This window comes from Pagrus pagrus, assembly GCF_965226575.1.
Source record: "Pagrus pagrus genome assembly, chromosome: 13".
In the NCBI taxonomy this organism is placed as follows: Eukaryota; Metazoa; Chordata; class Actinopteri; order Spariformes; family Sparidae; genus Pagrus; species Pagrus pagrus.
The window spans coordinates 3,547,620-3,574,007 of record NC_140197.1 but is presented as its reverse complement, the minus strand read 5'-3'; the positions used below and the strand labels follow the sequence as shown (position 1 = coordinate 3,574,007).

At 42.0% G+C, this 26,388-nt stretch overlaps 1 protein-coding gene across 1 annotated transcript; it reads right to left on the bottom strand.

Annotated features, from left to right (window-relative positions):
• Positions 1 to 172: 172 nt before the first annotated feature.
• Positions 173 to 25,829, bottom strand: rarab (retinoic acid receptor, alpha b). The gene is made up of 9 exons (XM_084370513.1): positions 24,692 to 25,829; positions 9,527 to 9,681; positions 8,831 to 8,972; positions 5,664 to 5,824; positions 5,329 to 5,505; positions 4,990 to 5,194; positions 4,278 to 4,345; positions 3,359 to 3,449; positions 173 to 1,630 (listed from the first exon to the last, which is right to left on the bottom strand). Exons 1-9 carry the CDS (start codon positions 24,888 to 24,890, stop codon positions 1,344 to 1,346), a joined length of 1,485 nt encoding a protein of 494 aa, XP_084226639.1. The 5' UTR covers positions 24,891 to 25,829; the 3' UTR covers positions 173 to 1,343.
• Between the last annotated feature and the right edge of the window lie 559 nt (positions 25,830 to 26,388).

Sequence of the window (26,388 nt, the reverse complement as noted above, 5' to 3'; positions counted from 1 at the left end):
AATTCAGACAGGTGTTAAGGCTAATTGACATTACGGACTTCAAATGTTTGCAAGGTGGATTATTAATAAATGCTTGAATATGGATCTCCAGTGTGAAAATAAATTCTCCTACATTTAGATGCCTAGAACGACGTGACAGTGAACCATGTTTTTAACCAAAGAGCACACATACTTCAGGAAAGAAGACGAAAATCATATTTCTTTATTAAACTCCCTGTATTTTAATACTTTCCGGTGAGTTTTACCTCACCATACATTAAAAATGACAACACTGAAAAATGATTTGTACCTGACAGGGTATGTTGAAGTGAGGCAGTGTCACTGTGTAAACAGACTATGACAGTGGTGCAAACTATAGAAACAAAACACAGCTTGTACATTTTGAGACGTTATTGCTGATGTGAGATTTCCATATTTCCCTCATTAAACTATGATTCTGCAGAGTTGAACAACTCTAGTGCCACAGTGCGGTTTGTTACCAGGGGTGTTTGTACTGCTGGTATCACAGTTAGCTTTGGTTGAATGTGTCCACCGACAGGCAGACATTGTATCACTCTGACAAACGTTTTCAAAGTTTGTCGAAGTTGAGTCGCTGAAACTGCATCCGAAAACAAACCAAATAATGTTTTTCTTACAGAGGATGATGCCAAGTGACACAGGAAGAAATAGATTTGCCTCAAGCTATATAAGGTATCCAACTCACGTTTACATTTCTAATTCCAGTGAAGGACAATTGAGTCAAGATGATTATTTTTCACCGATGCATGAGGGGATCAGAAGCAGAAGACTGTGAGTGTGGTATGTGTGGGGTATATATGCACATGTACATGTAGAAAAATAACTTCTTTTGTCAATCTGTCTCTGTCGGACAACTTCTTGCACAGTCTTTTTTTTTTTTTATATATATACAATATATTACACATGATGATTCTGAATCCCCATTTGTCCAAATTCCAGTATATTGATAGTCTTTCATTTGGGTTCACAGTCTGCATATATTTAACCTTTGAGGCAGTGTACGAAGATAACAAAAATGTTAAATCATGTTTTTTTGCATTCAATGTATAAAACCATCATTCCTGAATACATACCAGTTCTCACAGCATAGTTTAACTGCTTTACTTCCACCTCACCCCACCCACCTGCAGCTCTTGTATACAGATACTTAGCCGCCGTGCTGGCTGACATACGGTTTAATTGAAGTGACGGACAAAACACCAGTCACCCAGAGATTTTATGGGCTTTTTTGTCCTCCAGATCATCTGTTATTGGGTGCAGTTTTTGGTGTCCTTGCAGTACCACGCTGTGCCACGGGGTGGTGCTGAGGTGCTGAGTGTAGAACTTTAGGTAGAGGGGGAAGGAGAAGAGGGGGAGCATGGCGCAGGGCTCCAGCCAGGAGAGGGAGTTGATTTGGGCGACGGACTTGGAGGACAGCTCCTGAGCTCTGTATCATTCTCTTCTCTGCCCCCTCCTCTACCTTTTCCTCCTCCACCTCCTCCTCCTCCTCCTCCTCCTTTCCCTCCCACAGGTCCATGGCCCTCCAGTCCCTCCGAGTTCTCTAGCATTTCCTGGATGAGAGGAGGCATGGAGCCAGGTATCTCCATCTTCAGTGTGATCACTCTCTCTGCTCCTATGAGGAAGAGATGGACAAATACAAGTCACTATGTGTGGATCTTGCCCCATCACCCTGCACATTACACCTGAACATTAATGGAAGACAGAGGGATGTGGTGAAACTGTCACTGCAATAAAGTCAATATTTTATAGTTTATTATCATTTTCAAGAATGATAATAGCATCAAAATATTCCCTCTTACCATATTTGTGTTACAAGTGATTACAACATCAATTCTTCAAAAAAAAAAAAAAAAAACTCTCAATATGTAATGTCTGCCACTCAGAGTCTCTCAATCAAGAGAGTGTTACATGGGAAGATCCAGGCAGGGCGGGAGGCAGAGTGGCTGTTCAGGTGTAGAGCCGGACCTTGTGGAGGAATAAACACCTGTAGTCACATGAGATTCTGCTCTGATCTGGGGTTGTTACCCGACGGGAGGAGAGCTCAGAGATTACTGTTTCACTTCTGGGATTAAAGTGGATTTATCTTCACTCCTGTTCTGCATCAACCTGACTGCAGCAGTGATGTGTGGAGGCGACCTCTATCGTCAGGCGTTTATGTACGGTAATGTCGACCGCCAACTGAAGCTGAAGGCGAAATGTACTTTACTTCATGATTGTACCATTACAGATAAGAGAGAGGGAAACAAAGAGAGAACCAGAGTCTCTGTTTGGTGCTGAGATCAGTGTTGAGGTTGACCTAAATTCACAGACACACGCACCGTCGCCTCTGCTCACCAGCTTACAGCTACATAAATGATCCTGTGGTCAAATTTGACCTTATCTCGCTTCGCTGGCAGTGAACACATAATTAAACACCTGCCATTTCTGATAAAAGTCCGTCTGATAAGATTCAGGGAAAAATGTTCGTGGACATGGTTTTAAAGTTTTATTAGTCTCATTTGCTGATTTCCTTCCTCACTCTCTGCCTCCCTCAACAAAAGTAATAGTGTATAGTGACAGGTGAGCAAATGAAGCACACCATTACCTTGATTAAACCTGAGGATTTCTCTGGTTCGGAATAATAACATGGTGATATTAATAATAATAAGGGTCAATAGTAGCCTACACAAGCAAAAAACAATGACACAGCAAATTTTATTGAGTTGTCACTATTTAGCTTTTTTTTTTGCAACATCTCTTTTAAGTTACCATCAACAAAGCTAAGCATTTCCTGAACAAATGTTTCACATTAAAAGCGTTCACTTGACTCAAAAAGCATATTTCATTCAGTTTTACTGGTAGGAAAAACATCTGTAGGAAATGTGTTTGACAGCTTAACAGCAATAAAAAGATGGTGAAAGTAGAAAAAATAGTTGGTGAATGAAATTTTTAATAGAAGAGAAACTCGAGGGGTGAGTGTGACATGACAGTACATATCATGTTATGCCTCTTTGATTTACAGTACATCTATGGGTTTCTAGATTGATTTGTATTTCTCACCTCACTGTAACTGGTTGATTATACTTAATTATTCCAACAAATCACCTTAGCTCGATTGTGTCGTGTACAGTATTAACATGAGGGACGGGGTTGTGGTCTTAGTGGGGACTTGGACAATGTGGCAGTTACTAGATATATGTCCTGACTACTTGTATACACTGTGAATGTGTGTGTTGGGACTCGCCCCAACAACATTGCTTGTGTGTAAACAGAAGCCCTCTGTGCCCATACCTGAGTAAATTATCACCAGTCACCAGTGTGTGAGTGTGTGTTTGTTTGTGTGTGTGTGTGTGTGTCTCACCCTTCACACTGATGCTCCTGAGGTCAGTAATCTTCATCAGTATCTTGGGGAACATGCAGGGTTTTTCAGGCCTCCTCCTCCTCACATAGATCTGTGCACACACATGAAGGCATGGAGAAGTATTAGCCAACGATATCTGAGTGCTTTCATTTCCATTTTGTAAACTTTTTTACTTTGTTGATGGATTCACATTATTTTCTTTTGACAACAGAAATGTTTTCTGTCAATAATAATGTTTGATTTGAGTGTTTTATTTGACGATTCAACTTTATTTCACTCTTTAATTTCTTAGGGTCATACTGCTGCTCAATAAAAGACACATGACATGAAAATAGATTTATGTCTTTTGTGTTCTTTTTTAATTCTTTTCCTTATAGTAAGAATATTTGAACTTACTTTATCCAAAAGATTATTTTCAACAAATCCCATGAAGAACCAAAAACAACAATCGTTGTTAGGGCCACTTGTAGGTCGTTGACCCAACCGGCCTTCATGTGGGTTGCTAGAGCTAGGTGAGCCCAGGTGTGAATGGTTGTTAAGCTGTCTGGGGAGAGAACTCAGCACAGCATTGTAGGTGGGTGATAAGTAATGTCTTAGGCCACCTCCTCTGTTCAAAGACGGTCGTTCCATATATTTGTCCTCAGTATGGATACATGGGCCCGTGCTACAGAGCCACAGACAGGGTAGGGAAGTCAAAAAGTACTGAGAGAACGGATCAACTAATTCTGGTTTGGATCTTCACATGGAATTTGTTGACAGTAAGAAAAATATATTATATCAGCAGACACATCCCTAGTTACCTACTGTACTTTATTCACAGCTTTTCTGTAAAACTGCCTGTGTTTGCTTTGGAAATGGAGGATGACTCCTTGAATTAAATGGCAATGTAACTAACAACATAGTACTATTATAAAAATACCTTCAAGGCTTCAACAATTGGCTCCTGAAGAACATCCACCTTGTCTGATTCCTCCAGATCCTGACGGTCTGCAAACGCATGATACACAATCAGTGCCACAAGCTTTATTACACATTCATTAACTTTAAGAGTAACTACACAGAACAGGACACCTCCTTTCCAGAAATCATAACCTGGTTACTCAAGATAATACACAGGCTTTGTTGTGAGCAGTTTCATGTGCAGCTACTTTCTTTTTAATCGACTACACGTATCACCACAGTGTGCATCTACTCATGGAGGGGAGGCTTGTGCTTGCAGTGTGTGAGATGTAAACACTAATGGCATCCTCCTCAGGTGAGCTGTAACATTAGCTAGCTTAGAGCTCAAGCCTCTCGCCCATGAGTCGATGTACAAATCCTTCAATGCAGTGATACAGAAAGAAAATAGTTCCTACATGAAACTGCCCACAAAAATGTCTGTGGATTATCTCTTGTAACCAGGTCAGGATTTCTGAAAAGAGATGCTGCTGTTCAGTTTCTCAAATGGATTTTTTTTTGGCTCTTAGAGCGCCACAAGCCGCGGGCCATCTAGTTCTATTTATATCAGAGAGAAGGCAGACATCTCTACAGCCAGTATCTCTTAAACATGTGTTTTTGATTTTCAGGTGAACTTAAGCATTTTTTTTCAGTGATTATCTCATTTCACATTCTTTGGAAACCGAGTGCAGTACCTCCACAGAGCAGGCAGATGGCACTGAGCAATCCTGTCTCTGCATCGTCCATCTCCAGTGGGAGCAACTGGCTGGCGAAGGAGAACACCAGGTCTGTGAGAGGTCCGAACCCGGCGTTGTGCATCTGTGTGCGGTTCAGAGTCAAACCATCGGAGAAGGTCATGGTGTCCTGATCCGGGGTGTACCGGGTGCAGATCCTTAGAATCTAGGAAAAAGGGGTTGAAGTGGACAAAAACGGAAACGACATGAGTTAAATGTTTCTGCTGTGCATTTTCCCACGGTAGTTTTGTCTTAGTTGAGGAACTGTTTGGTGCAGTGTGACAAATGCGATAAACTCACCAGTATGTCGAGGCAGGCCGCTTTGAGCAGGGTGATCTGATCAGCGATGGTTAACGTTGTGAAGCCCGGCAGCTGCTTGGCGAACTCCACCGTCTTAATGATGCATTTAGTGGACAATTCACTGAACTTGTCCCAAAGATTGACGTCCAGAGCGACGCGCTGCTCAGAGCTGTTGTTCTGCAGGTGGAGAAAGTTAGGAAAACGCTTTTTTCTAGTAAGCTGAAGAAAACGCCTTTATTGCATTAGCTATACCTACACATTCAATTTGGTTTTAGTTGTGAGTTATTGAGAGTATTCTGATCGGTGTCTGTTAATTAAAATATGTTTGTGTGTACCGTGGTGTATTTTCCGAGCTGACAGAGGGAAGGAAACGTGCCCTGATGAGCCCGGCGAACTCGCTCAATCATCTGCTCCGTGTCTGCCGACAGGACGTAGACCTCTGCCTCCACCTGCCTCTTCTCTTCCTTCTTCTTCTTCATTCTGTCGTTTCGCACCACTGATGGTGGAAGAAGAGGTGGGATTTAGCTCAGGAGTTTAAGCAGCATTGAACATCTTCAATCAAGGACAAGGAGACTGCTCTTTCAAAGCTCTGCGAGAGTGATGAAAGAAATAACACAAATATTTTGCGTATTTATGCTTCCCACTGGATTGTACTGTCCACGTGCAGTCCTTTCTAGCCTTTTCACAATGAAGATTCAAATTAAGGATCAACAGATGTTTTTTTTACAGGGCTGATGCTGATTATTAGTAATGACGGAGACCAATAACCGATTTCTGTAACCGTTATTTATTGACAATAAAAAAGAAAATCTTTCAAAATTTCAGAATTACAGGTAATAGAATGTAACTAGGTACAATATAGTCAAGTACTGTAGTTACATACAATGCTGTGGTACTGTACTCAAGGATTTACATCTTCTGCTACTTAATACTTCCACTCCACTACATTCATTTGATAACTTTAGTTACAAGTTACTTTGCAGACTCAGCTCATTCAGTGTTGATAGGCTTTAACTTGTGACGTGTAACCAAACAGAGAGTGTTGTGGGCGGGACATTGAGTGAGACCAGAGAGTGACGACTACAGACAGAGAGAGGACGCTGCATCGTTGCCAAAGTATTGCAATTTTTAATGAATTTATTTTAGTGGCAATCAGACAAAAATAAATAACCACTGATACTGATAATCAGAAAAATAATGAATATTGGCCACAGTAATCAGCCAGGCCAACAACAACATCAAGTTTACCAATAAAGGTCGAAGGTAAAACTGGAGGGAGAAGGTGTCTTCAACCCTCTCTGTTACACTTGAGGATGGCTGGCGTTCAAACTCTACATGTCGATCTGAGGAGTGAATGTGATTAAGTGCTGCAGTAAATGTGCCTGGTTGTTTTAACAGCAGCAAGGTGACGCACAGCAAGTGTCATTGCTAGTTTCGTGCCGACACAGTTGTCATTTTCACGCCCGCGTCGTGTAAATAAGCAAATGTACTCGCGCCCACCTGTGCGCCCCTGGGCCTGCTGGTCTTAAAGCAAAGTGCGGCCAGGCTCACTGATAGCGGATTGCTATCTTGAGGCAGCAGAAAGCAACAGCGTCATACATCAACAAGAAGCTGGTCTGAAGTCAAAGGCACAGTATTTTTGCTGCTATTTAAAGGGCGCATTATTCAGACAGGAAGATGTGCCTACACACGGGGGTTCATAACGCACATACACTCTGCTTTTATGATGAAAGATGCTGCATTCAGTTATTTTAAATTCAGGAAGATACTTTTTATGAACCGTCCCGCCTGATCCATGAACGAGTAAAGCCGAGTGCCACTGCTTAATATGCTCCAGGTCCTGGTGCACCTGGCTCTTAAAGGGAATGGGAGAAGACGCTCGGACTGGTTTTAATTCATGTTCCGCCGGAGCACTCACATGATGATTCAGAGTCTAAGTACAACCCCTTTGAGCCGTGCGCCTCACTTTGGGCCCAGATTATCTGCGGTTTAACTCGCAAAATGGACACTTGTGTCTTGCGCTTTACACTAAGCACCAGAGATCATCTAAATAGGGCCCTATGTCTTTAAAAGTGAATATTTCATGTCCCATAGAAATGTAATGGGGCAAACTCATCTGTGAAACACACCACTCTCAGTGGTGACCAATAACACTGCGCCGTGCACAGCTGGAGTTAGCTCACTTTGGACACATCGCAGTAACAGCAACTTAGCGGAGGAGCTTATCTGAGTTTGCAACATGAACGCATGGTCGGGGGCTGTGTTTAGCTCGAGAGAAGTTTGGACCAGCCCGTCATGATGTCATCAGGGTGACCCGTGCTTGTGTTTGGCGTCTGCACATTTAGAACAGAAAGCCTGAATGACAAACTCACCAGGCTGTGAGGGTCCAAAGAGGTCACACCACTGGGAAATGCAGATTGTAGCAAGAGTTTGACACACACCAGGGACGACATTATGGCCTATTGTGGATTATTTATTTTTGTAATCCAGTAAGTCTATGGAAGCACAACTGGAAATCTGTTAAAAAGCAGACAGCAGGGTGATGCAAGAGGCTGTTTATAAGTGAAGCTACTGTTTGTGTGGTGCATGAATTAACTGAGAGGAGCCACAAGAAGGAGACAAACACCAAGGTTAACACATCACTCTGCTTCCTGAGAGGATCACTTCGCTTGAATTGTACTGCTTCTGCTGCTTTAAGTATACAGTATACACTCAGTCTGTATATGTAGGTGTGAGTGTATATATAAACAAGTGTGACATTCAGTTTCTGTGCTATGCTCTGCTTTATTATAGACCAGTACGCTGGTTTAAATTTACCTTGCGAGACAGCTGAATCATGTGAGTTGTGAGACTTATCATGTGTAGGGATGGGAGGGTGCTAGATGTTATCAGAGATTATAATAATGACACTCAGGATACGTTTATCGTGGTGAAGTTCGATTACTGGGATAATTGAGAATCAGGATAATCGTGAATTTCCTCACGAGGTCTAGCTCAGTAACCTTTAGTTCTATATTGATTTCCTGATATTTTATAAGTTGCCACATAGTCCCACATCAGTCCAGTCATTCCAAAATGCCCCATGCCTAATTATGTCATCTCTCCAATCCCATCTTGCCAGGCATCAAGCTAAGCATCGATCAGCATCCTGAGGAACTCCTTCCAGCTGCAGCGTGCTTTAGGTGTGATGGCCAGCAAGAGAAGCCACTGTAAGTTTAAAAACAACAATGGCAGCTCCTCAAGGTGTTAGCGTAGCTGCTATAGCATCAGTTATATGAGAACTGGAGAGTATTTCTTTATTGAAATGTATGACACTGAAGGCGTCTCTTGATGGGACATTTTTTTTGCGCTTCCCTCGAATAACTTTGTTAAGAGTTTGATTTACCGTCAAGTTAAGTGAAAGCATTAACCCTTTGCATTGAAGTACGTTTGATAGCTCATCCTTGTCCACAATTAACTCCACACGCACAGAATAGAACAAAATCTAATAAACTGTACTCACACTCCTTGGACATGCCGACATCGAGGCATTTCTGCAGTCGGCAGGACTGACACCGGTTCCTTGTCACCTTGTTAATGACGCAGACTTTGTCTCTGTGACATGTGTACGCCATGTTCTTCTGGATGCTCCTCCGAAAGAAACCCTGACACAAAGATATAGAGACAGTGAAGCAGGACAGCAAAATACAACACAGCATTGTCAACATTAGCAGGTGCAGCATTAGAACCAAATCTAACTATCATCATCATCATCATCATCTGCTGCTGATGGGCAGCAGATAGTTGGTGAGTACATGGTCCAACAGGACACGAGCTTGACCACATGCACAACAAAACCCATACACAGATATCAAAGTAGATACTAATTACATGCACACATTCTTTGTGTGTGTGTATGTGGCTGTGTGTGTGTGGCTGTGTGTGTGTGGCTGTGTTAGTGTAGGATTAGATGGAGCAAAGAGGCTTACAGATCCTTGGGGAGGTGCAAAGGTCGTGACAGCTTTGCTTACACATTATGCAAATAGCAGTTTCACATGGCTATTTTTAAGTCAGGCTTTCTGGCTTTAGCCAGCATCCATTCACCCAGTTATCAACAATGTAGTATGTAGTGTACAGTATGTTGTGTGTGTGTGTGTGTGTGTGTGTGTATAGGTCGTGTCAGTGAAAGTTTAGCTCACGCAGATGTTTAGCTGCCTACCTTGCAACCCTCGCAGGCGCTGACTCCATAGTGGTATCCTGAGGATTTGTCCTGACATACAAAGCAGGGCTTGTAGATGCGAGGCGGAGGAGGAGGGGAGGGGGGGCTGGGAACCAGCAGGTCCTCTCCTGAACTTGTGCTTTCAGTCTCTATGGCTGCAGGAAAAGGGGAGAAGAAAATCAGATTGCAAATAAAATGCATTGTTTTGTCCATGTCTTGTGTTTGACCCGAGCTGCAGTGAGTTTTGGAACAGCTCAAGTTTTATTAATTCATTGCAAGACACAGTGTCCCATATTTCTGTTTCTGCATCAACTGCTTAAGGTGCAAGACTGGAGTAGAGTCATGCCAGGTGAGTGGATGCAGGTAAGCTAGTAACCAGTCATAGATACTGTAGCAGCATTCTGACAAACACTGAGCTCTTTTATAACATGCACTATAAAACAAATGGTGCTGAAAAAAGAAGCCGATTACCAAAACCAAATTAGTGAAGGATTTTTGGGTACAGTTTTGCATCAAGAGTGGACCATCCTGTTAGTAGGCTCCACCTTATGCTATCTGGCTTACACCAACTGATACTTCATTACAACTTTGGAGACCGTGGGCCCTATTCAAACAATCTGTAGCACTTGGTCTGAAGCGCATGCCGCAAACGTATTTAGGGTGTGTCCATTCAATTTTGCCCGTTAAATGGCAGTTAGTCTGGGCACAATCTCCCATTCCCTTTCAGAGGACCTGAAGCGTTTAAACAGTGGCACTTGTCTTCGCTGAGGGACAGGTATGTGGTCCTGGGCTGCTGGGCTTCATGTTAATTAATGTTCAGTGTTCTTCTACAAATCAAAAGCTCACACACACAGTCCAGATTCATACAGTGATACAGTTCAGTCAGACAATTAGAGCAAAACATAGTCCGAGTTTGGCATCTAGGCTCAGACCTCATTGCTCCCTGCAACAAAACATCTTGACCCCCCCAGTCAGAGCCTACAGGCGAATGCTGGGGTGGTGGTGGGGCTCAAAGAACATCAGCAATACTGACGCAGGGCAGTGGTGGCACTGGCAGGCAGAGGGACAGATGGGATTTTTTACAGTTTAAATAGACCGCCTAATTGACAGGGTGTGTTCGGTAGATGAGAGTGGGGTATGTCATCAGTGTATATCAATGCAGCTCGAGTTGTCTGCCTGAACTAGTTTCGCAGGCATCGCTCCATTTTGCGTTAAGCAGCCGCCCTCCTGATAAATCGGTCTAAAAATATTTATTTCAGAAGCTAAAAGTTTAATTCTGTTTTCTCTGGAGGGTTTCCTCTTCAGCTTTTAGTTTTAAACGTGGGTTGTCTGAATAATGCGTCCTTTAAATAGCAGGACACACTGCGCCTTTGACTTCAGACCAGCTTCTTGTTGGTCTGCGGCCTCAAGACAGCAGAGTGCTATCAGTTTGCCTGACCACACCTCACTTTAAGGGATGCCCAGGTATGTACAGGTACATTTGCTATTTACACAACCTGGGCGCTGGGTGTGAAAATGACACCTGCGTCGGTCAGAAACTAGCAATGACACTCGCACTGCGCTGTGCACTGCTTTGTGCCGGGTATAAGACAGAGGCCCATGTGTTTTAACAGACTGTGATTAATATATTAATATAGAGTTAGATGAGAAGATTGATACTTCCGTCATGCATTGTAAATATGAAGCCAGCAGCTGTGCAGGAAACAGCTGGTGTGGCTGGACAAAATCTGACTAGTAGCACCTCAACAGCTCAATAATCAACACCTATTATGTCCTCTCTTTAACATACAATATATAACTTCTGCCACCAGAGGTCTCTTTATCAAAATGATGTCTGTGAGGGGAGGCAAGAGCTGCAGCTCAGCTGCTTAGAGCTGGCTAATGAATCTGGATTAGATCCAGACCCTCTGGAAAATAAACACATCAAGTCAGTTCGGGTTGTGCTCTGATCCGGAACCATTTAGAGAGATCAGAGACTACTTTTAAACTTTTGGGATTATCTTAACGCCTGTTTATCAACCTGACTGGAGCAATGATCCACTGAGCTGTTCAGTAATGTTATTTGCTGACTGGAGCTGGAGCTAGCTCTTCTTTTCACCTCTCCTCTTGCATTTGTGAAGTAAAGTCTTTGGGGATTAGGCTACTGAATTCAAAGAGAGTTATCCTGAATTTAACCACACACACACACACACACACACACACACACACACACACACACACACACACACACACACACACACACACAGCCTCGTTGTGTGGTGTTGCTTGCTAACATTAGCTTAAGTCTGGTATACACTTAGGGAAACTGGCTGTTTGTTGCACATTAACACTGCATGACCACCGCAAATAAACACTACCATTGAACTGGCTTCACTGTTGATGTATACATCATTAAACAACCACCGCTGCTGAATTAAAATGGTCTGACTCAGGCACCAATTTACACAGATGAGATCAGATGAGATTTTTAAGTTTTATTAGTGTTAAGTTTAGTCTCGGTTGCCAACTTCCCTATCCCAGAAGTAGTGACAGGCAAACACATGAAATGCACCATCAGCTTGAGTAAACGTTTTCTCAAGGTTTTTGAACACTGTAGGAGAGGAGAGGAGGACAGTGCAGTCAGATACAGTTGAAATCTTCTACGCTGAGATCTTTGTTAAAGTCTCTTTTGCTTTCACTGTAAGCGACTGATGAGGTAACAACCAATGGCAGCAGAGTGCACAGCAGACCGTCCCTCTGGACCAAAATTTCTCGCATCAACCATCTTGATTTTTTTCTACTCGGAACTAAGCTCACACTCTCTCCTACAATCTTTAGGACCACTATTTTTAAAAAAAAAGTACTGCAATTTATATTGTCTTCCTGCAGACAGTACAAACAATATGATACATTATGCAGTGGTGAGGAGTCAGCTGCACATCAGCAGCTATGTAGTAAATTAACAATGACATCTAACTCCCTATTCTCCATGAGGGCTCATTTTGCCAAAGTGGCTGTTTTATTTTCTGTGCAGAGACCTGACAGACAGACTATGACACATTTTAAGGCCATGGCCCTTGACATTAAAGCATCTTTCACACAGGCAACCCTGATCTTACTAGACATTACCCAGAGATGCTGCATGTCAGGACACTAATGTCCAAATCAGTTGGACTGGAAATGTAACAGACTTAACCAGCACCCTACAAAGTCCACTTCATTTCCAATTGAGCCCATGTGTAAATAGAATGGCTCATTGATTGGAGAGTTCATAGCGAGCGAGTGGGTGTGTTGATGATGTTTCTATCCCTATTTCCCCTGACGTTACATTGTGAACAACAAATCCGTGTTTAAACCAGCGGGAGGGGAGCTTCCTAGCTGTTAGCTGTATGCAGCCGGTGGGCCGCAGAGTCCTGCAGTGTGTTTGGCTAACAGAGCTAACAGCTAACAGAGCAAAACATACAGCAGGACTTTAGAGTCTTTTTTCATAGGAACAGTGTTGAAATTAAATGAAATGTCATGATATAAGTTAACGGTAAATCGCAGGACTCGACGACCAAACCTTCAAATAAATCTACCTTGTAAATGTACTGAAGTACTTCAGCTGAATCCAGTTTGTGGGTGTAAGTATCGTGAATGTAAACACTTTTGACTAATAACTACAGATGTTAATAACAAAGTAAAGAACACTCTGATTTTGAGATCACTTCTGGATGGTCAGACTTGCTTTTTGGGACGGTTTCGGGGACGGTGGTGAAAAAAGTTCTGCTGTGAAGAGGCAGGTTTCAATGCCAGGACCACGCACAACTACTCTGCCTCTCCCTTCTCTAACCTCTAACCTAACAGACAGACAGACAGACAGACACACACACACACACACACACACACTTCTCCCCTCCCCCTGCTTTAGTAGCCATACCAGACATTCCACTATGGAGGAGACTCAGCTCCCCTCTATTGGTCTGCTCTGTTTACATAGAGAGGGAGAGAGACAGAGGAGCACAGAGGAGATCCTCCTCCTCTCCGGCCATCATACCGTCCCTCCATCTTCCCCTCTCTTCATCTCTCCTCTATTTGTCTTTGCTCACTTCTCACTGACACCCTAGCTAACAGTCCCCTTCAGCACTGTCTGACCTCTTTTAAACTTCTCCTCTACTGCTCTCCTCCTATTAGCGTCTAACTCTGTTTTGATCTGTGTGTATGTTAATCTCTTCATTTTGCTTCCCACTTCTGCTTTACTGCCGAGGACCTACACAATTTAAACAGTGGGAGTATAGATGACTAATCTTTAGAGATGTGACTCAGGAGAAGGATATCCTTCCAGCTTAATCAGATAAGGATAGAGCATTCATACATTCATCTTATTGGTGTGGAAGGTGAAATAAGTGTAATAAGAATATTTTGTACAACTGCAGTCAATTGACTAAATAAGTCACTTTCAGACTTTTTTCTTTTTAAAAAACATTTTTTAATGAAGACATTTCTACATAATGTTGCTTTGGATCCTGGGCAGTATGCAAATTGCCAAAAACTGGCCACTGTGTTAGCTTCACAGCCAACAGAGGCTTAATCCTGATAGTTTTGGTGATCACTTGATTTCGCCACCAACAGGTCGACCTGACCTGCAAAACTAATGACATCAGCCTCAGGTGTGTCAAGAATTTGGTTAACATTTAGTAGTTAACAGTAACCCCAATATCCCCAGACTCCCTTACAAATAGCATGATTTTAAAACTTGTTGCGTGAGGGGAAACTTAACAAACATTGCAAAACAGCTACAGCAAATTCTAATTCATTCATGTGTTATTGTAAATTTGACATTAAATGCATTACATTACATAACATTGTTCCTTTCCTCGTAAAAAATGCAGAGGCATCGCTATATGAGCCTGTCTGGTTTCATTTCAGAACTGTGTCCTTGACTAAAGTGATTACCACCCAACATTTTGCAGTTTAGCATGTATAATAAATGTATGAATTAAGACAACATTTTGATTTTTATATATTACATTTACATATTTTGCAAAAACAGTATACAGTAACCAACATAGGCAACTTCTTCTACGCCTGAGGCCAAAGTCCCCAGACTTCCTTAAAAATCACTCAGTTATTTGAGTTGCTGAGTAAGGATAAACGTTATAAACGTGGTGAAACTGTTGACAACACATTCTTAACTGTAAATTCGGCAAATGTCAGTTTGTGTGTATCAGTCTCCAATCAGTGGCTGCCTCCTCTGCCTCTGCAACATTTCATTGTGTGCATTTAAACAAAACTAACTACCACACAATATAGATGATATGGAAACATTTTGACGACACCTTACAGATGTCAAGGGAAACACAACAGACTGCTGCAACAGACTATTCAGTGCAGAAAGAGAAGTAACTGTATTAAGAAAACATTATTTTGCCACATTTGCGGTTTTCTCTGGCCTCGGCTACGAATTATGTGTCGTTTAAACCTTTCGAAGTCAGACCATCAATGCTCCTGGGCAGGGCAGCCAGCATGTGTGCTCAGGTCAGGTTGGTTGAAATCCAATAGTGACAATGTTAAATGTTACCCCAGTACTGGTGAAAGCCGTTTTTCCAAATCTGATGTAAAATAGGGTTTAATGGTCTCCCCGGGCGGTCGTGGCTCTGTGCCAGCAGCAGTTCCTGAATAGCGAGCGAGCTCTATCAGCTTAGAAACCGCCCACTAACCACAGCATTCAACTGACGGGACGTAGGCACAAGTTATAGACACACTGTAAAGCCCCTCATTGCTCATAATTCTTTTTCCTGATAAGCACACATATAGTTTGGTACCATTCTTGGACAAACACTTCTGACTACTCAATTTCACATCCATCTTCACCTAATGGTGGGAAATATGGATACAATCCTTTACTATGGTATATATCGTTTTATCACAATATCAATATTAATATCATGATAGAGTGTTTGTGTAGTGGAAATAGGGTTGAACAATATCCAAAACAAGATAGACATATTGCAATATGAGTCAGGATTTTAGCGGTGATGGTCATTTTTTAATTTCATTTTCACTGAAGGAAATATAACATTATTTTTTTATGTTGATTCAATTCAAATTGATTGTTGCAGGGGTCTGTACCAAACTGGCATGTTCCTTATGTCTGGAGAATGGGGTTTTTAGGCTGAGGTATCTGTAGCAACACGATGGTTGTGGTTACTTGTGCAGCCATAAGTGAAAAGTATGAAAATCCAATTGCGAGACCATTTATGGGTAAAACAACCGGATGGGCGTTCCTGTTTTTGACTAATCAAATGAAGTCATACCTGACAAGTCATTTGAAGGGCTGATTTCATCAAACGCATGAAACAATTTGGGAAATCCATTATTGCCAAAAAGCGGTGACTGCTCATTGATTTTCAAAAATTTCAAACATTTGGCTGTTCCAGGTCCTCGAAATCTGAGGAGTAACAGCTTTCCTTTTCTTGACCTTACATCATAGAAAATTTCAAATTTGGGAGTGGGTCGATCAGTAGAAGAAGTTTGATGACATCGCCTTGTGCTCTATGACTTTTTGATGATTCATTGAGAATATAAATGATTTAAAATAATCACTCATTGCAGCCGTGATCATAGTCTGACCTCATGACTGAGTCTGATGGAATTTCCAAAGCTGCTTACTGACAAATACTAGCTGATACATCGGCCGGTCAGTATTACCAGCCCAGCTAATGTCGTATCAAGGTTTAATGCTGTGTATTTGTCACATTCCAAGATGGCTTAATGGATTAATAACATTATCTATCTATCTATCTTGAAGTGGAGTTGGACCGCCTGTCTATTTTTCTTATGAGCTAACAGCAGTATGTGTGGTAATCATGGATTTTGTGTGTGCTTCACTTGTTTTTTCAGAGACTGGGTGTGGCTTTGGCTCCTGTTCCTCACACACCTGCAGCTCATCAACTTATCAGCTTCAGTATAAGAACACCAGTCTTCTCTTCACCTGCTGCCAGATTGTTTCTGCTCATCCTAGGGGTATCTATGGCTCAACCTCTTGAGTGTTTCTTGTTCCGCTGTTTTTTCTAAATGAGTTAAAACGTATTATTTACTCTTGTGCTCTCTTTGTCGTTTCCAGAGTCACTGCAACCTTCGAGCCCCAGCTCCACAGCCACAAGTCATACGCCTCAGCGGATCCACCTGCATTTCTACTGACCAGTGCCTCAGCCTCAACCTCCGCCACCTAGTGCCGTGAGCCCCAGCTGCACCACCAACCCAGCCACTCGCCTGAGCTTGAGCCACTACAGCTTTCTTTTCCCCTGAGCATATTCAGTAAATTCATGTTATCCATTTCCCCTGTCTCAGTGTCCACTTCTGGGTCCTAATTCAACCTCCTAACCATAACAGTATGAAAAACATTCAGGTTAGCAGCTCTTCATTTTTAACTGATGCTTTCACCAGATCGTTTTCTGGTTAAAATGTGGAATGTCGCCAGTAGCAGCTCAGCTCCGATTGATTGACCACTGACCATTATAGGCCAATATGCATTCTAAATGGTTTGATCGATGGTCTGTATAAAAGCTGACCAATGACCCACCACTAAAATGCCATATTGTACTGCGGGGCTTGAGACTAACAGCCATCCCCTCAGTCACAAATGTCTTTTGGCTGGCAGGACCTCAGGAGAGCTCTGAAAATCTATATTGAAGTTGGCAGGAAGAAAGCAAGTGAGCTGTTAGCAGCTGGTGAGCAGCAGAAAATATTTGGATAGTGTTTTTATTATGCCACTGACAACTAACAACAACAGATCATAACTGGTTGGTATTAAGTAGAGCACCAAAGCCCAAAGGTCCCCTTTTGCACTCACTCATAGATAGATACCAGCCACCTGATACACCTGAGTTTTTTTCATCAAGATCCATGCACTATGCCCGTTAGAAATTATTTCAAAATGTTGAAAAACGCCTAATCTCGCAAATTTAAAGAAAGTGAGAAAAAAACCCTGGATCTGTCCCTCTATCTGGATCCACATCAAAGTTAATGGTGTCTATTTGGGGCCAATCCAAGTTTGGCAAACCTGCCGAACAACCAACCAGCCAACCAACAAACAAACAGACAAGGAGAAAGCATAACCTCTTTGGAAGAGGTAACTAAGAAACAAAATTTGGATCTGTGACCTGTATTAGCCGGTACTGCTTGCGGCAATCAGTGAACGACCCAAAAAATCCTGATCAAAGCACCCGTAATGTCAGCTGTCAATGATTAACGTCAAAATATTGCGAGAAAACTTGATAACAAGCCAAAATGAGACTTGTTTTTTGTGTGTTTTTTTCAGCTGGTGACTGTATTCAAAGATCATCTAAGGGTAGAAACTCTACTCTCTAACACTACTGTTCAATAGATTGAATTTTGTGGATGGGGAAAAGCAAGATGTCTCACTTCTTTGCAACTTCCCGTTATCAGCTACGGGGAAAAAAAACTACTGTCTACTTCATAATCTTAATGATTAAGACTTTTTAAAACAAGTTCAATGTGTTTTGGATGTATTCTGATGATTTATATATGATCTGCTGCTTTCTACTGTTTCCTGTTTTCCGTCGCGTTCATGATGGCAATGTGCACCATTTTTTTTTACCTGAGTGTCCTGAGCTTTTCACAATCCTTTTTTTCATGGTGAATTAATAACTTCTCTCTTATCTCATTTTCAGCTTGAGTGGCACTGAGCAGGACTCTAGATCAGTATCAGGGCCAAAAATAACTTTACTGTCACATCCTGACTGTGTGGTATATTACAGAACACTTCTGCAACTTGTTTCACTTTGTCGGTCTTCCCAATAAGTCACATAACATTGAAAGTACAACAAAATAACAACAACAAACTTCAGCTCTGCACAGCTGTTGTTCCAATTCTATATACAAGTTTTAAAGGAGATATATTATGCAAATTTTCGGGTTCATAATTGTATTTTGGGTTACTGCTAGAACAGGTTTGCATGCTTTAATACTCAAATAATGTCCAGTGCTGCAGCATTGTCTGCTTTTAGCTCCTGTCTCTTTAAGGCCCCTCTCCTGAATACCCGGTCTGTTCTGATTTGTCAGCTCACACACGCCTGATCCAGCTACACTCACCATGTCTCTGGTTGGCTCTGTTGTGTTTTTTTTAGTTAGGTTCACTTCTACTTCTACAGGCATGAAGTATGTAAATGTTTGAGATGGTGATGTAATGTGATGTTAAGAAGTCACTGACGAGGCATTTCATGAGCAGTGTTTTCTGTGGAAGAGAGGAACTTCCGTTGGTGCAGACTTTGCTTTGAATAAACGCATAATAGGTCTCCTTTACGTTTTATTAATTCTATCACTGTTTACATAAACAACACACACAACATTCAAGGCACGTATTTTTTCTGAAGATGTGACATAAGAGAAGGAATTCCCAAGTTCAAATACAGACAAAAACATGCTGTGTCAGAGGACTCTGGAACAAAAGGATTAAAAAGCAGCTTTCTACTGCCGCTCTTTTAGCATTTATCGGATGGCAGTTCGACCCCACAAACACATACACACAGAAATTAAGACATCCACACAACCATCCACCTCCTCCTGTTTTTCACACTCACACTCAGGTCAAATGTGGTCATTATACCCTCACATTCCCAGACAAACTGTGACTGTGAGTGAATGTGTATGTGCGCCAGTTTGTGTGTGTGTGTGTGTGTGTGTCCAACAGACAGAAAAGAGAGGTCATTCAGTGCAGGGAAGTGATGACTGGGCAGCTGACACAGGAAAGAAATAGGCAGATAGAAGGAGAAATAAAGAGGGGTAGAGATGTAGGTCACTTCCCAATTGTCAGTGAGTCATTGCTCTGGATCACTCCCAAACACACACACACACACACACACACACACACACACACACACACACACACACACACACAGTGAGCCACTATCCCCCAGCCTCTGCTTACATGTCGCTGGAGCAGAGGCTGAATGTGTGTGCGTGCTTGTGTCTGTGTACGGCCTCTGACCTTTGAACCTGTTTGACGCTCTTCATTCCAGTCACACACAAAGACACACACAAAGACACACACACACACACACTCACACTGAGGGCAATGCTTATGAGCACTCCCCTCTTGCTTCTATACGTCTCTCTTTATGTTTCTCGCCAGCTGACCAGAGTCCACTTTACTCTCTCTCTCTTTATGACTTTAACTTGGTTGCACAAGGACCATGTCACAGTGACATCAGCATGTCATCACCCTCCAGTTACTATCTGACTCTGAGGCTGACTGTGTCTAACATGTGACAGTGAAGTGGGGCAGCGCTCGTGTCTCCTGTGTTTGTGTGATTATGTGTGTTAGTCTGGTGACCTGTCCTTGTTGTACCATATCTGGGTCAATGCATGCCGGGATTGACATTAGTCCCCATGATCCTGTATATGACTGGGAAAAAGAAAATGGCTGGATGGAAAATATCTCTGTCTTACATCACAGCTTAGTATTGAACCTCAATATTTGTACCAACCAAATTGAGCTCATAGCAACCAGTATCATAAACGTGTAAGTACTGAAAGCTGGCATTGAATGCCTGCTGTTGTCACCTCTGGCAAGAAGGATATGTTTTTCACTGTTTCTGTTTGTTGGATGGTTGGTGGGTTTGTCAGCAGGATTACACAGAAACTACTGATTTCATTTACAGGAAACTTGGATGGAGGATGGGTCCAGCCCAGAATAGATAAAGGGATGGATCCAGATTTTTTTCTTACTTTCTTTAACTGCGAAGGAAATAAGGCACGGATCTTGATGGGAAAAAAACAGGTGTACTTAGGTGGCTTGTATCTATGAGTGAGAACAATTCGATGCAGATCCTGTTTCTGGTGAGCTTAAATTATGGTTTAGCAATTACAGACAGCTGACACGGGGAATCGAGTTTGATATCAAATTGGGCATCATTGAATAAAAGAAGACTGTTGGCTCTTAATCAGATAGTTTCTCATTAAAAATCATAATTTTACTGCTTTTAGTCTTTTATTTATTTATTTTTATTTATATCAAGTTCGTGTACGGCTGCTTGTGATTAGATAACATAAGATTTGAGAAGCCGAGCTTCTTTCATCATATTAACAAAAGGATTTTGTAGAAAAACATTTACATTTCTCAAAGCATAATGAAGCAAAACGTATGATTTCAAAGTTACAAACTTGGTATTGGTGAATAAACGATGATCACGGATGGTGTTAGGGAGACACGCCATGTTGAAACCACAGAAGTAAACAATTATTTTGTTTATTTGACTACAGTAGACAAGTGTATGAGGATGGTATGATAGGGCTGTACCCGTCTCAGGATGTTATCAGTCAAATCAGATTTTGCTGCAATTAAAAGATTCAACTATGTCCTTCTTTCAGTTCAGCGCCACAATAAAAACCTCTTTATTAGCCTCCATCAGTACATTTTATCTGCAGCCTCATCGTCTATGATGTGAAAACGTCAGACTTCCAAACAGAGAAAGTAAAAGTGTACGTCCTGCGTATAGTTCAGTTCAGGGGCGGCTGGTGAATTCTTTTTTTTTTTTTTTAATAAAAATATTCTGCTTGGAACAGTAATATTTGTCTGATATGGTTTTTCTCCATAAAGATGAAAAATGACCACATTAAAGTGACCCTCATTAAAAACTGTAGATGTTTTGCAAACATTTTGTTTTTATTTATAAATACCCAGAGACCATCAGTCCAAAACCTAAAGACTCTTCATTTACTATCAGAAATGACAAGAAGAACCGCGGCAAAAAAAATTACATTGCAAGAAGCTGCAAATGGCAAATGTTTGCAGCTTGAAAAATGACGTAAAACAAAGTCAGCACTCCTGAATTCTTCAATGATGTGCTCTCTCAAAACTGAGAGTACTGTCTGTACTGTCTTAGATGTTCCTTTAAACACAGCAGCACTCTGCAGATGTTCTCGTACTGCTGCAACTAGTGATGCTACAAAATTCATCAGTCCTCTGAAAACACCTGGATCTGAGCATTCACTTTCATCATGGCCATGCAGGGCTAGCTCAAACACACCACAGAACTTTACAGTCTACCATTTTAGACAAGATGTGCCTGTTTTTGTAAAACTCCTCGTTGTCTTCAGATCCCTGTCCTGTAGCCTTCATCAAGCTGAGCAGCGATATCTACTCTACCAAACATAACAAGAGGCATAGCATTTTCCATGTGGCAGCTTGTTCATGCCTTTTCACTTGAGTGCTTTAAATCAGTCCTACCTGACTGGATCCATGATGGTTCGGTTCCTGCTGTTTGAGAAAGGAGGCAGGGAAAGCAGAATAAAGTGCCACGACTAGACACGTCTTCTAAGCAAACCAGCCTCGTGAAAAAAACGAGTGTACTGTCTTCCTCTGTCTTGTGCTTGCGTTTTCAGCAACTTAACTGAATTTTTTTCTCCATTTCTATCTATTCTCCACAACTCACTCTACGATACAAGGCTCCTCCAACTCTCTACGAACTTCTAAGTTATCTGCTCCTAGGTCAGTGCCTTTTCCCGCTATTAATCACGGCCTTGGGGCGGTGACAGTCAGCACCCAGCGAGCTCCTGTCTCTTGTATTACAGTGAGTGAAGTGCGCATGTACATGACCAAAGATTTCTGCGCCCGGGGCCAGAAATACATCACCTCTCAGTAACTTTACACAATGTAGAACATTTTTAATCTACGTTATTATTGCAGATTGAAGATCTATATGATTCATCTTCATGTGGGACAGGTGGGGAGCCGCCCTAGCGCCCCCTATTAACGAGCCGCCACTGGTTCATAATATAATTATAAAATCCAAGCATAACACAGAGAATCTCTGCTGTCAGGCTCCTGACAGCGCTGTCAGTGCAGGGCCGGCACTACACATTTTACTGCCTGAGGCCAGATTAGTATTTGGTGTCCCTAAATTGCAGCTTCTCTCATCAGCTAACCACATCACATGTTGTGAGTTGTATTTTTTTTTTTTTACTAATGCAGCAGCTATTATAAAAGTATATTTTTGCTTTGCTTTATATATAATTCCTCATTTAGATGTTATTCCTGAGCATTTTTGTAAGGTTCTATGTTTTATCTTGTTTTTGTGATGTACTTTGACAAAAACTGTCTCTGACTGACTCATCAGCTTTCACAGGGCGGCCCTAGAGGAGCCAGTGTTATGTTTTCAGAATTGGGATTTAATTTGTTTTTCACTTGTTTAATTTTCAATATATTTGAATACAACAACGATTATAAGTTTAAGTTTAATGCTACAATGTCAGTCAGAAATCACACATTTTATTGGGGAACCACTGAAATGACCACCTATGGGTCAACATCAATGATATTGGTAATATTTATAATATGCTGCACATAATAAATAGCATCATATGTTATATTTTCAAACGTTCAAATAATACCCAACGTGGTACAGTGTGAGGCAAACACGATGATGATGGAGTGTTAAATCAAGGAAATGATCACCACACACTAAATGATGACCAAAATATAAATATTTTCATTTACTAGTATTTGTAGTTTGTTACTAGAATCTTATTAGAATGTTGGGTTCCTACCTTATCCACTTTTATTGACCAGTAATGCTAAACACTGCAAACCACCTTTATTATTATACTACTGACTTTCCAAAAAGGGGAAATAAACAGCCTGAAATGTGCACTGCATCAATTTTTAGTAGGATTGTCTTCTAGACCAACTAAACTAAAAGTCTAACTATCAGAATACGGGACGGTGACATTATCACCAAAAACATCTACACAAATGGGCTTTAATGATCATAAACAACACAATAAATATTATCAATAATATTGTTATTTAAAATTCTAGTACTTTTGTGGGCAAGTATGCCACCTAATTCCAAGTTAATTCAGTTAGAAGTAAAAAAAATAATAAAAATACCTGTTATACTTTGTAATAATATATCAATACTATATAAAATCGTAAATAACTGTGATGACACATTCCCTCTGCAGTCACAACTAAGATTGATTATGCTGTAGAGTATCTTTTAATTCATCAAATAACTGGGCTATAAAGAAGAAAAGACTGTTCGAAAGCCCAAGATGACATTTTCCATTGGCTTGTTTTGTGCAACCAACAGTCCAAAACCCAAAGACGATCCATTTACCATCACATAGGGCAAAGAAAAGCAGAACACTGTGTTAGTCTGAGAAACAGAGAACCAGGTAATGCTTAGAAAGTTTGAATGAAAAATAAATATAATTTAATTATCAAAATAGTAGCAAAACAATTCTGTGATTAGTGAATAAACTGAATGTTTCATCTCTAAACCGTTCATACGTTAAAAGCCTGTGCAGCTGATGCTGGTGAGCTGTAAACACACACTGAGCCTGAGGTCAGGATGGGCTCGATTTGGTAAATGAGTGCAGGCAGCCGCTGACCTACTGAGGTCATTTGAGTCAGCCTACTGAAAACATAAACCAAAGCCTCGAGTTGCGTAATACTCAGCGTAGACACATAACGACCTGATGGAGAAGGACTTTGTGTTGCTACAAAGACGGGTCATCTGAAACTGAACGCAGCATTTGTCAGATATAAAGGATCTGCCCATCAGTGAACAACATTCCCAAAAAAAAAAACTTGTGTGTGAGTAGATATGCCAAATCATGAAAGCGATCACAAACCACATATAAACTGCATCAGCAAAGAGGAACAGCAATCACACGCCAAAACTAACCAGCAGCTTGCATGTTTAAAGACACGAAGGCTAGTATGACTCACTTTGTAGCAGTTTGCTCTGCTGATTTAACTATTTTAAAATAATTTGTAAAATAAATGTCATTTTTAAAATGTCATTTTTGTTGTCACAATACACACTCTTGTATAGTGGAGTGTGGAGGATGTGGTGTACTTGATTTAAAGGTGTAAGCACTAACAATCAGAGGCTTGTAAAGTAAAGGTAAATATCATTATATTTTGTATTTAGTTAATAAGAGGCTAAAAGGAGGTTGTGGGGGCACCTGATCCTGGAAGCAGAGCCCTTCATGTCCCAGTTAGAACCAGTGAACTAATGCATTCATTCCCCCAAGCTGATAACAAATATCAAAGCATGTAAAGCAAGCTCATGTCATTTCTCAACAAATTAAATTACACTGACTAACTGTGCTGTGCCCTGCAGTTATTTTGTTTGCACGTCCAAAATGGCAAATCATTATTTTAATGGGACTCACAGTGGCTGGATCCGCTCCAGTGCCTGCCGGTCAACAGGGATCCTCCGAACGGTCGCTGGAGCGTTCCTACACCGGACAGGAGTCCCTTCTCCGGCCCGAGCCCTGGAGGTCTGTGATAGTAGTCCATGCTCAGAAAAGAGCCGGGACTGGGGCTGCTGGGGCTGGGGCTGAAACCCACAACATCCACGCTTTCGTACATCCCCGACAGGGAGGAATCGCGTCTGATGTCTTCGTACCAAACAGAGAGAAAAAAAAGGGAAAAAAAGATGAAAGGGTCCTGGAGAGAAAGAGGAGGGAGGGAGGGGAGGAGGGAGAGTTCACATCTTCATAACAGACTGATGGGAGGAGGAGGAGGAGGGGGAGGGGGAGGAGAGAAAAGCGATGACCGGTCCCGGTGACCTTTCAGCCCTTGGGGGAGCTCAGGCAGTTCGTGTTTTCGGTCCGTTTCTGGAACGAGTTCAGGCGACAAACGGAACGCTGTTGTCCAAAATGCTACAAGTGCCACCGACTCACCCGGTAACCGCGGTGCCGCTGGAGTTGCAGCCCGGGTTACTTTGTGGCACCGACGAAGGAAAAGAGGTCAACCACAGAAAAGACGCGCTGTAACATTACATGGCTACAGCAGCACCGTACTAAGAGTTTATGACCTCAACATCTACAGCCGGTCCCTCCGGGTTTACACAGGTTCCGACGTCGCCGCCGTTAGTTTATTCGCGGTGTTTTTTACAGTAACGTGTAGTAAATGTAATCGTCATATCGCTGAGCCGGTTCCGTCGACAGACTACTTCTTCATGTCACAGCAAGTAGCCTACGGCTTGTCCTTAAATCCACGCATTAAGTTCACCGTCACCGAAAAGTAAGAAAGGTCCAGTCGGTGGAAAACGCGCTGCTCCGGCTCACCGAGTAGAAGCGTTCACGACAGAACCCGAACCGCCGCTCCTCCCGACACACTAACGCAGAATGTGCGCTGTCATATGTGACGTTGAACTTGCCGCTGTATGTCCGAGTAGCAGAAAATATCCAAGAGTCAGAGGTGATACGGTCGAGATTGCGCGATCGGGACTGTGCGCCTCTCGCTGCTGGTTGCTGAGGTCCAGCAGCAGTACGGGCAGCGGTGTCCTGTGGTAACCTCTGCTCTGTACCCGACGGCCTCTCTCTCTCTCTCTCTCTCTCTCTCTCTCTCTCTCCCCCTCTCTCTCCCTCCCCCTCCCTGTGGTTTAATGACTGACACCAGCTGAACATGAGCTCCACCTACCTGCCCTGCGCGTGCCTTCAAAAAATGCTTCCTGACCACTTTCAAAAATGTGGCTACTGACTACACTGCATGTATTTGTAGGGTAGAGGGGTATCTGGGTGTTTTTGTGCACAAACATACAATATTGTTAATTACAGAATGTGCAGTTGTGACAATTAGGGGTAAGGTGCCACACTGTGCTCCCTTTAAAAAATAATAATAATAGGCTAATTTAGCAGTTAAAAGTCTGACTTATTTAGACAGATGTTTCTGGCCAAACTGACTAGCTCAATGCAGGTTCAGTTTAGTCACTGACACAGGCTGTGTAGCCTAACTGGAGTAATTGGCAGAGTCACAGTGCTGACACAAATAAACTGCGAACCCTACCGTATAAGCCTCCCGCCCATTTGTTGCATTGATTATTGCATATGTATATGAAAGCACTGAGTCCTTTAATATATTT